Source organism: Saccoglossus kowalevskii, chromosome 3, assembly GCF_978046115.1.
Source record: "Saccoglossus kowalevskii chromosome 3, keSacKowa6.1, whole genome shotgun sequence".
In the NCBI taxonomy this organism is placed as follows: domain Eukaryota; kingdom Metazoa; phylum Hemichordata; class Enteropneusta; family Harrimaniidae; genus Saccoglossus; species Saccoglossus kowalevskii.
The window spans coordinates 38,448,406-38,462,356 of NC_140643.1; the positions used below are offsets into that span (position 1 = coordinate 38,448,406).

The 13,951-nt window shown below is 35.9% G+C and overlaps 1 protein-coding gene across 1 annotated transcript in view; it reads left to right on the forward strand.

Moving 5' to 3' along the window:
- The window catches only part of LOC100376072 (uncharacterized), a 13,909-nt gene extending 1,061 nt beyond the window's left edge, over window positions 1-12,848 (forward strand). The window contains exons 2-6 of the mRNA XM_006820229.3: window positions 3,776-3,855; window positions 7,064-7,177; window positions 8,513-8,647; window positions 9,490-9,666; window positions 11,245-12,848. Of these exons, the coding sequence (XP_006820292.1) occupies window positions 3,789-3,855; window positions 7,064-7,177; window positions 8,513-8,647; window positions 9,490-9,666; window positions 11,245-11,390 (639 nt within the window). The 5' untranslated portion in view covers window positions 3,776-3,788 and the 3' untranslated portion in view covers window positions 11,391-12,848. The remainder of the gene's footprint in view (window positions 1-3,775; window positions 3,856-7,063; window positions 7,178-8,512; window positions 8,648-9,489; window positions 9,667-11,244) is intronic.
- The last annotated feature ends 1,103 nt before the right edge of the window (window positions 12,849-13,951 follow it).

The window sequence follows — 13,951 nt, forward strand, 5'->3', positions numbered from 1 at the left end:
ACATCATACCCCATTGTACATTTCCCGATAATATGTGTGATTTATTATCAAATGTGAAGCTGATATTTTTCGTGATTTATTAAAAAAAACTAGTTATCACTGTAGAAGACTAATCACTTGACTAGTGTCGCGAACTATGCAGTTTATTTTCCGAAGCATTATGCCCATGCGTATGTAATCCTGAACTCAACACGCCCTGTCGTAAAAATGTCGTAAAATGTGCCATACTTAACATGTATTCATGAGTTAATTATATATTAAGTATCCTATAAAATAACACATGAATGAAGCCCGCTCTATTAAATTATTAATATTACTACACCAAAAAACGTTTCTGTACGGTTTGTGCCTCCACCGAAGTTAACAGTGTTTCGTTGGGTATGTAAATGTGGCGTAGTTAGTTCTCCTCCATTTTGGTTTATTTGATATGTGATGTAATCCAAACATGTGCACACGTTTCGCACCATTCTATCTGCGTCACTTGTAATGATAATATGTTGCACATTTGACGTACGTACGCCAAGATGTTCGTATTTTGGATAAATGCATTAATTTTAATAAGCTGTTCCCCGTAGTTTGTACCAAGGACGCAGTCAAGGCGAGACGTTCTATCAGTGCATGCAGCTGTTAGAGTGGCTGCCGAGAATTGGTTCAATCTTCTAAATGGTCTTCGATTTTACAGTGTATATGGATTGTAACATTGGTTGGTGCTGATACTTTGACACTCTAAGTTCATTAACTAGGACAGTGACAGCTTCGCCCAGGACTACACAACTGGACGTGATTGTTCTAGAGACTGGGAGTCATTTGTAATTGCATCACATTTATTCAATTGAAGACGTGCTCCACTGACGCGTGAGGTGGATTTCGTATGAACTCTTTTGAGGGGTCGGGTATTTAATCTGTGATTTGTAATGATCGTGCTGAAACAAAATAATTCATTCAACTTTAATAGGTGAAAAACTACCTTATTATGTTTTGCTAGAAAGTTTGCGCTATATTCATAAAACAAATTTAATACTGTGATTGTGTATACATGTATGTACCACGCTGATATGAATTGGTTGTAAACTATCACCGTACGGTTTATAAAATAACCGTTTATTTCATATATATTTTTGAAGATGCTCCAATATTTAATATAATTATGCAAAATGTTGTGTGTCAACTATTTTTTGCGCAAGGTGTTGTATGCCACTGTTTCTGTATTTTTAGCGAGGACCACACATACAGTGTATTTTGTCACAGGATCCATGTCCCATTTTCGGGAGTACGTGACAGGGTTGTGAAGCGATAGTCCAATTATAATGGCATTGTGGAATTGGGATGCATCTAGGTCCGGTTGAACACCGTGACAAGTACCAACAAACCATAAGAATGTTGCCTCCAAATCTCAACCTTTAGTGACTAGTGAATACTGGCCCGTGGTTTTGACTCCCAGCTTCGACTTTTACTATTCAGTTTCTTGGTCTGTGGCACACTCGCCCATAGAGTGGGTCAATATATTTTGGGAGTTTATCATGACCCGAGCTATAATACGCTAATTGATTTCCTTTTGTACCGTGCTATACTTGCTTGCCCTGTCTAGACATTTAAATACAGATACATGTACGACACAGAGGCAGTCTACTATGTACCACGCTGTGTAGAAGCTGTTCTAATATTCAGTGTTATTAAAGGTCACATCTCGTGATTTGTTTACAAATTTCGAGACTGTGTCAGTGATTCTACGTATCATAGTATGTCAGTTATAATTGATGTCCTGGTACGTCTACTCCAGTTTCAGTTCCCCACACATGAACACACACATACATACACATTTTCATCGTTGGGCCAATTGTATTCTGAGTGATAGCTTTCTTCAATTTAACTCTTGGAAATAAAACAATTTTCGTTTTGAAATTCTCAGTTGTCAAACTTTATTTCGACCATAATCAACTCCCATGCACACCCATATTGTAGAGTTCGTCGATCTGTTTAACACGAATATTCACATTGTATAATACTATAGTGAAACACGCATACTAAATATTCATTTGCTTGCAATTAATTTATGCATGTGCCCGAATATATGTATACGATCGGTAAAATCACATTGTTATCTGACCGCGTTCAGAGTTGAAGTTATTCTTGTCTTATCACGTCCACTGTGACCTTTGTAACCTATGAATATTCAATGTACACTCAAGTATATTGGAATGTTGCAGCGCAATCTAACTTTTACGTCATGCCTCGTTTATCGTCATCTCAAATCAAACGAGCATTGATAATGCATATATTGCTCTGTTAGTTACGTGATATGCCGCCGCGCCTGAATTGTTTAATATGTATTAAATCCACTTTTTCACTAAATTTCGTTATCTTGTATGTGCATCAGAATAATTGAGCATGTATACTAATCTATACTTAATTGGAAAATAGTCGTGTTATATTTGTTCTACGTGAATAGTTTCTCAATATTTAATATATATTAAGTAGGTTTGAATATATTCATTGATAATTTCAGATTTTTCAAACTCCAAATTCCAATGTATCCAGGCTTTCACTACTGTAACGGGATTGGTCAGTGATTGGACACTAGTGATGATTAATTGTAGTCGTGACATACTATTTGTTATATTATTCTATATTTCTATATAATGTCGTATCATGATAATCCCGACAACTGGCACATTCTCAGTTCTAGTAACGGTAATGCATATAAACACGAGATTATAACATTTTAAAGTCCAACTTTTTAACCGAATTTTAAGTAGTTCTCATACTAAAGTTGCATACTATCTGTATGTTTGGATGTAACTCACACCGCCTGAAAAGGTGGACGTTGAGTATTGAAAGATACATTTCAATTTAATACATATATACAGTATATGTGTATTCTATAACACGTATGTGTGGTTTCCAATGTGTATTTGCAGTAATGTATATTCATATATGGCTACGGGTTTAACCCAATACTGTGTTACTGGTCCGTTCCCAATTTATCGTGTGACGAAAAAACAGTGAAAGTTATATTCATTTGACATGACGTCAAACCACTGCATTCTAAACAAGAGTTGTTTTGCAACGGCATACACAGTGACGGAAATGTTCTGATAACATGAGATGAGTAGAATTCGATCTCACTGTCGAACAAACTCGGTGCATTATTTTCCAATATCGCTGATAGAGATCACAAGCACTGTTATGTCGAGAATTTTAATTAACTTGCTAGCCAGCTATTATAGTTTACTGTTGGAATCGTGATGCAGCTACGATCGGCGATGAGTTGTATATTTAGCGACGTCTTTGTTGTCGGTGATGTAGAAACTAGTATTATATCCAACACAATTTCTAACTGGCTCATATTGTAAGCGAATTAATGCTGTGCTGTAGTATTATAGCAGCCAGAAAATGTTGCGTATCGTGGTATAGATATAATAGCATTAATGTATATTGAATTTCCGTAATTAAGTAAGTGTACGTGAGTTGAGTCTCCGATACCCCCTTCATCATGACCAACCCTCAGCATTAATCAGCGTCATTCTATATTTAACGTACTAATATATTTACCCATCGAGACTTACGCTAATAACAACATATGTTGCCGTGGATGAGACACACCGCGCAAAATGAACCGATGGTGAATACACACTAATAATGCCGTTGGATATTGTCTTCGTGCCGCCAGACACCGACAACTACGCGTATTGAATCGATATACCGTCGAGTTATTCAGCATATTGTCGGTGATGTGCACGTAGTGACATACTCTGTTTCCCATTATTTTCAGCAGTTCCGAGTTGGCCATGAGTTATCCTCTATTTGTTGCAGAATTCATATGCGTGTTATCTACAGCTATCGCCGATATCACCGGTGAGTATATGTCTGATGTTAGTGGTAAAGAGTTAAAATTATATTGAAATCACTCGTGAATTCACACGACATACGCACATTTTTATATATTTTTTTCAGATTGTTTGATATTATTCTACTATACATAACAACATGCATTTTATAATATATTTAAAATCTTAATTGTGTAGTCTTACATAATCCGAATATTCGATGACGATTTTGTAATGAGGATGACGATAATGTTCTGCCATCGATGTATTTAATTTCAACATGATATATTCATTCCAAGCCTCTATATATGTATATAGTGTCACATGACCTTTAATCATTTAAATTTCTTTGCCTGACTCGCCTGACTTGTTCAATGTATTCAGTGAGTTCGTCATTTCATACCCGCACATTGCCAATTTGGAGAAAAGATTTAACTGTGATTTGGGGAAACATGTGGGGCCTTTATGAATGAGACATTGGACTACATATTCCCCAAAAGATGTCCTGTAAAATACTGCGTGATGCTGCGGTTCACAGCTGCACAATTTATCAGTCTTAATGTAAATGTAGCGATTATCACAGCTGTGTAGACGTGACAATATATTTAATATTTTACTGCTTGTTGCTTCAACAAAAAAACTATTTCTAAATACGCCATTTCATGCAGTGCTTACTTCGAGTGATAAGTTATTAAATTCATACTAAAGTCTATTTAGGAAATTAACACCATGACATTTTACTGTTCAATATACAAAGGAATTATTTTGTTATATATGTCTAATGTCACAGCACGTTTAGTGATTTGAATAAATTACAAAATGAAACAAAAAGCAGAATAATAATGTAAATAATGTTTATATCATATCTATATGTTTTTCGGTACCAGCTGCAAAATTGTCATTATTATTAAGCATCTGCATATAATCTAAATATCCTTTGCACATATGCCGATTATAGAACATCAGCTTCCACACATGGGGTGCAGTGCGTATCAATTTAATAGTCTATTGCATTGTTTCTTTTGGAAATCGGAAATCCATACCACTGAACGATGGCGATGCATGTGGTTCTCGTGGTACCCAAAATACTAGATTATCCCCTGTATCGTCCAGCAAATTTCCGATGAAAAACGAACTAAAGGAGAAACATCATCACACACAGTCGCCATAATCTGTAAAGTCAAAAACACGCAGCAATCAAATAATAGAATGCTACTGGCAAACATGACCTTTGTAACAACGTAATACATAGATAATGTAATGAATAGGGCAATAGACTTACCAATTGTTTTGTACGTGTTCGTAATACATATTATGTTTCCAACCAAATCGACCATTAATACGTCTTGCGGGTGTATATATGTTTGCAATATATGTTTGTTATTTATACATGTGTACCTGTCACAGAACCATATTGAAGGGGGGCAGTGTGCAAGTACTTGAAACTATATGGAGACAGTACAGGCATACATACACAGAGATAAGATTTTTAGTTAGCGTCACACGTCACAGTAACTACAAAATACAATTCGTACACACGGCTTATATGGCTTACATGCAATAGAAAATCAAGATCGCTGTAGATCCGCCGTGATTAGATTCTCAGTAGTCTGAGCTTCGTGTTTTCAATAAGTCCGGCATGCGAGATTGACTGCATTGCACTTAATCAAATGCCTTTCTGTTGAACACAGCAGTAATACACCAGAAGAAATACTAGCGTACGTGTGTGACATACGTGTTCGTGTATTAAAACTCCAGATGTTTAGGTTATTCAAGTCTGTAATAATACATCACGAAACAATTGAATCTAGTATATATAATTTATGCGATGTAATATATACTTGATGAGCTCAGTGCGGTAGGTTTGATTGGTTGTTAAATGTGCACCATAAAATGATGATTAGCTGACAAGTGAATATATATCAGATACTGTACAGTAGTTTCGTGAATATCTTTCGATTGTTGTTTATATTTTGAAAATAGATAGCTTTTTTGACTGTATATATAATTTATGCGATGCAATATATACTTGATGAGCTCAGTGCGGTAGGTTTGATTGGTTGTTAAATGTGCACCATAAAATGATGATTAGCTGACAAGTGAATATATATCAGATACTGTACAGTAGTTTCGTGAATATCTTTCGATTGTTGTTTATATTTTGAAAATAGATAGCTTTTTGCTATACAAGGACATATGCGAGGTCATATGAGGACAAGTAAAATAAGATATTTATTTCAAAAATGTCTGTGAATTGTTTTGAAACAATGTGTCGGAGACTATATTTAGATACAGTTATATTTGTAAAGATACGATAGTTTTCCCTTTGCTAACACATGGGCGATAGAACGTGTTTTCACGTGAACATTCCTGTGCGTCCACTTTAAAACCACCCACGTTCGTGAATCTGTATTGATGAATCTTAATTCAAATTAATAGTGAACGCGTGCTATTTTTTGAATATCTCGAATTATAATCTCATTTGGGAGAAAATCACATTGAAATGTGAGCCTGCTTCAATTGTTATGCGAGACTACGTAACGAATGGAGCCATGTATACAGAGGCCAAGTAATGACGAAAGAAGATGGAAATTGGCGAACAATTGAAATAGCAAAATGTAAATTTATTTGGTCGCCGTGACAATATCATAGACGTCTATCTAAAACGGCACAATCACTGTAAGCTAATACGCTTCCTCTCAAATAGTTGGAGAAACTGACATTACTAGTTCTAATTCAGGAATAGGAAGCAAACATACAACTGTTTCCTAGACTGGATACTTTTTGAAAAATTGAGATTCAACTTGATATCAGTCGAAATTAATCAGTAAAAGACAAACTGTATCTAAAAACATATTATGAAAATTTCAAATATTAGCCCATAAACTTTGAATTTGATTTGAATAAAATCGTAGATAAATTTCACTTAATGTGGTATGTTCCATTTACAATGATTTGAGAACTCGGTCTTGTTTTGTGAATTCAACTATTGTCAAGTTCGCAAAAAAATGTTCTGTCAGAACACCTGTGTTTATTTAATGTCTCAAGATACATATACTTTTCAACAACACTGTGCAGTAAACTAGAAATATGTATGTGTAGCTGACAATATGTTTGGAATAATTGATTTTTAAATATGTTATATCATTCATTTGATATGATAATATATGGATTGGCGTCAAGTAGTATACATTTATGTTTGCATTGATATTCGATATATGTGTTTGTATTTATAGTAACTGGTGATATGTGTGGTGGTTGTACGAATGGTGGACATTGTATAGAGTTTCCAGACAACAATATGATGTGTCAGTGTAATACGAAGTTTTATGGTAAACACTGTGAATATGGTAAGGCGTAAAGATGTACCTTTAAATATTTTATATTATATTATATGATACTACAAAATTACTGAACAAATGATAGTGATCCAGATATTTGTTATCCAATAGCTTGAATGTTGGTTTACAGTGTGAACTTTTATAACAGTTGAATAAATTCAGACTTTTGAACCTGAATAAGGAAAGTTATTTTTACATGTCAAAGATTTCACTAATTAAAAGACTGTCGTCTGCGTTAACAAGTGTGTGCCATTACCATGTTTATCTCATGAGACGAAATATTGAGTATTCACTAAATACAAATATAATTATGTCACCATAGTATTTTATTAAAATGCACAGGGAGTTACAAATGAGTCAAATATCAATAAAATCAATAAAACACACAATATTCTATTCATAGTACCCGCATCTTGCTGGACATTTATAACCTTGGGTCAGCAAGCACAATATTCACATATGCCTAGTCATCTGCAAGCTATATACTAGTACGCTAGTACTAGTGGACAGTTGTCACCCACGCATGCGTCAGGTGTCCATAGCGTGTCATTATATTGTTTACAAACAAGCGTATACCAATGAGCCTTTGCGCTCTTAGCATGTGTTGTTATCGTCGCTCAGTACTCAATTCCCGTGCGTGCGCAGGTGACGACCCTTCCGCTTTAATGCAATGTACATAGTACACGAAATCGTCCATGGCTGATTTTAAAAAAAAAATTCGCATCATTATAAATATAGTAACCCGAAGTGTAACATATGGAAAAGTTATGGAGTAGTCACCTAAGTGAATGTACTTTACGAAGTGATCGTCCCAATCGCTATGATTTCTTGGAAGATTTGTGTTGTCAGATGCATATTTTGTAAATTGAGTTCATTGTTCCCATGATCTCCAAAGTGAAAAGCACCTGATCCACCATCAGTTATCTCAGAACTGCTTTTCTTTATACCGCATGGTATGACACCAAAACGTTCCTGAATATATGTTCAACTTACACCTGAAAGCAGCTTATGTGCGACATCATGATTTGAATATCAATACCATCAAAATTCTATACTTCAAAGAAAGTAAGCTGACTGTAGACAATAGTTTTAAAAAGTTATTTATTGGTATAAATACAGATTAAATAAATAAATTACAGAATTTAAAATCAATTTCATTGATGTTCTCCTGCAACCTGTTACATGTCGAATTAATTATTTGAACGAGAACATTAATTTCGTTGACGTGTATTGTATTATATTATATTATATTCTAATAACAAATTCTGATTGTTGTATTGGGATTGCGGCGTATACAGTATCTTAATTGAAACATTAGTTAATAGTTGTTTTTGTTACTTGTAGAACGAGGTCGTAATTTGTTTTTCGATTGTCGTTTTGATGGCGGGTGTATGCACGGTGGTGAGTGCATCGCAGACTCCGGAATATGTGTTTGTTACGGCGGTGAATATTTCGGAGACAAGTGTCAGTATCATAGTGGTAAGTCGGTCAGTGTCATAATTCTAACCATTGTAATCAGACGATGTGAGCGTGGCCAGCTTTGAAGCATTGTCAATTGACCTATGTAATTTCGTCAAGTATACGTGCCGGTGAAATTTAATAACCAATTTCATTAACGGAAACAAGCGCTATTTAATTTTCATTGAATTGTCTTGACAGTTACATAAAATGGCGTCATATAATATCAGATTGTACGACTGTGAGCGTTAATGCTTAAATAAATGGCAAAGAAACACAAGGTTTTTGAAGAAAAATTGCAAGAGAGAATAAGTTATAGATGCTGAGGTCGCATCGAACAATCCCATGGTTCGATTTGTCAGACATTTGCACTATGATGCTTGGCGTGTGGTGCTCTATCGCAAACTACCGCCGGGCCAGTGGAGGCTGTAAAATGCATTATTATTATGCGTTTTCTGCAATACATTTCGTTCTTTCGTGGTAAACGTAAAATTAAGAATACTCTATAACAATAAGTAGAAGAAAATTGCTGTTTATAGAATGTAACATAATAAATATAAACAGAATAGAATATACAATTGTTATAAACATATGCAACAACAGTTTTCCTATAGTTAAATACCTTCAATAAACAATATACAAAAAGTAAAGTTTACAAACATTTGATTTTTCACCAGTGTACTATTTTTTGTAATCTTTTCTTTATAGTATTATTATTGTATTTTTCTTTATTGTAGTATTTTGCTTACTATACATTACCCACAGATGGTAATTGTGGAGTTACAAAGTTATTATTATTATATTTATCGCTCGCACAATTGTGCGTACTATAACGTATCTTCTCATATTAACATTCTTTACAGATGGCACGACTGAAGTCTCATTACCAACTACTGTCGGTATCTCGATTGGATTGGCTGCGGTCATTGTGATTCTTGTAACGTATACTTGCATGCGCTATGGCATTGGGCAGATTATCCGTGACAAACAGGCAGCTAGAAAACAACGACTTGCCCAAAGACCGGTACTTACCACAACAGGTATGTACGCTTTATAAACTATTTTAAACCAATCTTAAACTACAATTTAGTTTTTTTTATATTATGCCATATTAATCATTACTGTAAAAGTTCATAAACTTATTTTATTACATTAATGACAGAGATAATGTTAATGTCGATGTTGTATCCTTCAAAGTTATGTCCCGGCAACTCAGTTTCATTTTGAACGGAGACACAACGATATGATATATATATACGAAATGCTTTCAATTATCTGTTATACATTGTAATTGGGACTGAGTACTACACGTGTCCAGTCCTGTATGAAAAATTAAATGAGTGTTATTAACCTTCACGTCAGAGGTACTAAGTTCGGGGAATTCTCCACCTTTCTATCGAACAAAGAAAGACACACAGAGAATCGAATCGTGTCACATTTGGTCTCAGCCGCGTTGTTACTCTCCCACGGCCGCCTCCTTGTCGAGAGCTTGCCACAACTAACTGAGATCGGTTTTATTCACATTCCAACTGTTAACCAATTACAGAGAAGTTAAAAGACTCTAAGGCGTGGCCTTCACACATATCAATCACGCAAAGTACTCAACAGCCATAATGTCAGATTAATTGCCCCCGATGTCGGGACATAACTCTCATACTTATCGGTGCCTTGTTGACTTAACCAACTTCCATAGTCGACCATTATATCAGCCAGTTGTTCCAATCACTAATTCCCTAACATACGAATGGACCTGATCATGACAAGTTACGAGCAGGTGTGGATCATCCAGGGGTCATCAGTGAAAGTCGCTCATAACTGCAAAAAACGGCCTCACCGAAATACATGAAAATATAAATCATGACACTTGCTACAATATGAATTGAATAATAAGCGGCGTGACCAAATCTACCAAATCTAGAAGACTATTGTTTAAATGACCATTCATTATCATCGAATGTGACGTTGGAGGGATCTAGAGTGGGGTCGTTAGAAATTTATACTATTGCGGGGGGTGGGGGTTATAGAAAAGAGGCTGAATAAGGACCAAGTGAAAATATATACGTGTGTACAGAGGCCATGAATTTATACGAAAGAAATAGTGGAACAAAACGAGTATTAGTAGAATATTTTTATAATAATAAATCCTATATAAAATCCCACTCTGTCAAAATATTACTCTGTACCACACCCAGATTGAGACTCCTGAACACCAACACTATGCACAAATATATTGAAGTTATCACAAGAGTTAACTCTGCTTAAAAAAGTCAAGTGTCACGTATTTAGACGAGCTTAAGAGATGAATATAGTGGTGATTCTTGTAACTGGTTGTCTTTGACATTCCCAAATAGGAAAGAAAGAAGATAAAATAAAGTCAATCAAGACTGCTTGTCAGTGACAGTGATGATGAAGACGATATATACTGACGGTTCTCCTAGTCTAAGAACTTAAACCAAAGTTTTCAGTAAATTAGTGAGCAAGTCTGTTGTTCTGACATTTATCAGACTTGCTGAAGGCGGCTTTCGGTCATAAATGTTGTGCTTGTAAAATTTCTCACAAATATTTCAAACTGCACTGTCTTCTGCTATCTTCTACTGATATTTGAATATTAATTGCAGGATTTCCGTGTCGATTGCACGATACATACGAAAGTCCAGTGAATGATTCCTATTGGTCCGATGTCCCGCGTAGAGGTTCAATCACTCGTCTTGACGTCATTATTGAACATGGTTCTTTACAAGACCAGAAAGTGCACGGTGTCTGACAATATATATCCGCATTGGAACACTAACCAGCTATGACCTAGTTGAGACACTGAACATCGGATTTGCACGTGGTAGTGTAAATATACTCGACGAATGTATGATGTAATTGTGCGCTGATGTAGCATGAACTGCATCGGAAAAGCGATTATAATCCCGGTCGTGCTATGACTGACTCCGCGAGGCGACGGGCGTTATGTTCTATAAACGAAATGGACGACATACAAAATTGGCTTTCCCTTTGTATGGTTTGAGAGGAGTTCTCGACCTATATTTGGTCGAATGCGGATATCCGAGACACCAGGCGTAAAGGACAATATTTACATTTTGTATTGCTGATGCACGTGGTGATGGTAGTGAAAAGTGTAATTGTTTGTGTAACAATAAAACAGATTTGAAATGTGTTTTACAATGACCACGATGTGATGTTAAAGGGCGGCAGTCGTCGTGTCGCGTTCTGTTCGATATGGGACTCATAACGACATACACAACGCGTGTAAAATACATTGTTTACATGAAATTCGAACACGCGCTGCGCGACGACCACCGCGCTTTAAAGGGCAGTGGTCGTCGCGTCGCGTCCCGTTCGATATGAGACTAATATCGATTGACAACAATTGGAAAGATGAAACGAAAATGAAAATATGGTTTTGGTTTTCACGACTTTGGTATTTCTGGTATTATATATACTGGGATGGCTAAGGGATATACCACTGTGTATGCTGGAATGGCTAAGGACTATACTAGTACCATTACGTATGCTGAGGTGGCTGAAGGATAGACCAATATGTATGCCGGGTGGCTGAAGGATAGACCAATATGTATGTTGGGGTGACTAAGAGATACACCATTATGTATGGTGGAACGGCTAAGGGATAGACCTATATATTTATGCCGAGGTGGCTAAGGGATATATCATTATGCATACCGGGGTGGCTAAGGGATAGACCGTTATATATGCTGCGGTGACTAAGATATACACCATTATGTATGCCGGGGTGGCTAAGGGATAGACCATTATGTATGCCGGGGTGGCTAAGGGATAGACCTATATATTTATGCCGGGGTGGCTAAGGGATAGACCATTATGTATGCCGGGGTGGCTAAGGGATAGACCATTATATATGCTGCGGTGACTAAGATATACACCATTATGTATGCCGGGGTGGCTAAGGGATAGACCATTATGTATGCCGGGGTGGCTAAGGGATAGACCAATATTTATGCCTGGGTGGCTAAGGAATATACCATTGTGTATACTGGAATGGCTAAGGAATATACTAGTACCATTATGTATGCTGGATGGCTAAGGGAGAGACCAATATTTATGCCGAGGTGGCTAAGGGATATATCATTATGCATGCTGGAGTGGCAATAGGATAAGCTTTAGGTTAATGGTATAATCACCCATCGCATGCCACATTTTATACGTATGTAAATAAATATATATATTCGTCCTCGTCACTAGTATTATTAATCTCTACTCAACTTCAGTTATTCAAACAAATTACACAACCAACATTAAATGCGGTATACGCGACTATTACTCGTACTATTCCATCTTTAATACCAACAACAAAAAATACATCGCGAGTTGTTTGCAACCGAGACTGAATACAATAGAACACTCTACCTATAAGCACCTGACTACTTAGTCAGTAACCAATCAGAGTACGATATGGTCCCAACGATAATTTACATATTTGAATAGATACGAAACGCAGGTAATTTATCAAATACTCAGGTACATGTATACTGAAGACAGGTGTTATCATTGTATTGGCAGTATAATGTAATTTATTTAGTATTAAAGGCCAGCGGCCGAAATGTACAAGACATGTGGTCTGTGCAAATCAGATCACTAGAGAAATAAATGAATAAATAACTTAGAAATTACAGAGCATTATAATTTACATAATGTAGGCCTTGAGACAAAGAATTTCAGATCTTAATTTCATGGGAAAGAAAATAAGTTTCCCAAGATTGTTTAGTGTTGCAGGATTTTTTAAGGAAAAAACACTTTCAACATTCCAAGTGCAACAAAAGATAACATTTCTAACAATTTTGGTCGTACTTTGTTATCTCATTGCTGCTCACACAATTTGCATATGTTGAATAGTAGAGTAGGCAGCGATGCAGGTGTTAGTGACTTTACATGAATCTCAAGCAACGGGGCAAGTCTGGTTGACTATGTTCTTGTGTCGACGGCTTTATTTACCGATATCACTGATTTCTTTATTATGACCCGTACAGAGTCTGATCATCTCCCACTTGTATTTAGTGTACATGGGTCTGTACATTAACAATTTTATGTTAATGCAAATTGTATGCAAAATGGTCAACTAACTAAGTATGTATGGCTGCATACACGTTCTGATTCATTCATGAGCAAATTATATACCGAGGAAATACAAAATAGGTTAAACCCGATTTCTGAAAATGTAAATCTCGATACAGGTGTATCTGTTAATATAATTGAAGACTTGATTCGATCTGTAGTTGATAAATGTGGTATGAAAAAGAAAATTTCAAACACATATACAGAACAACCACTTTGGTTTGA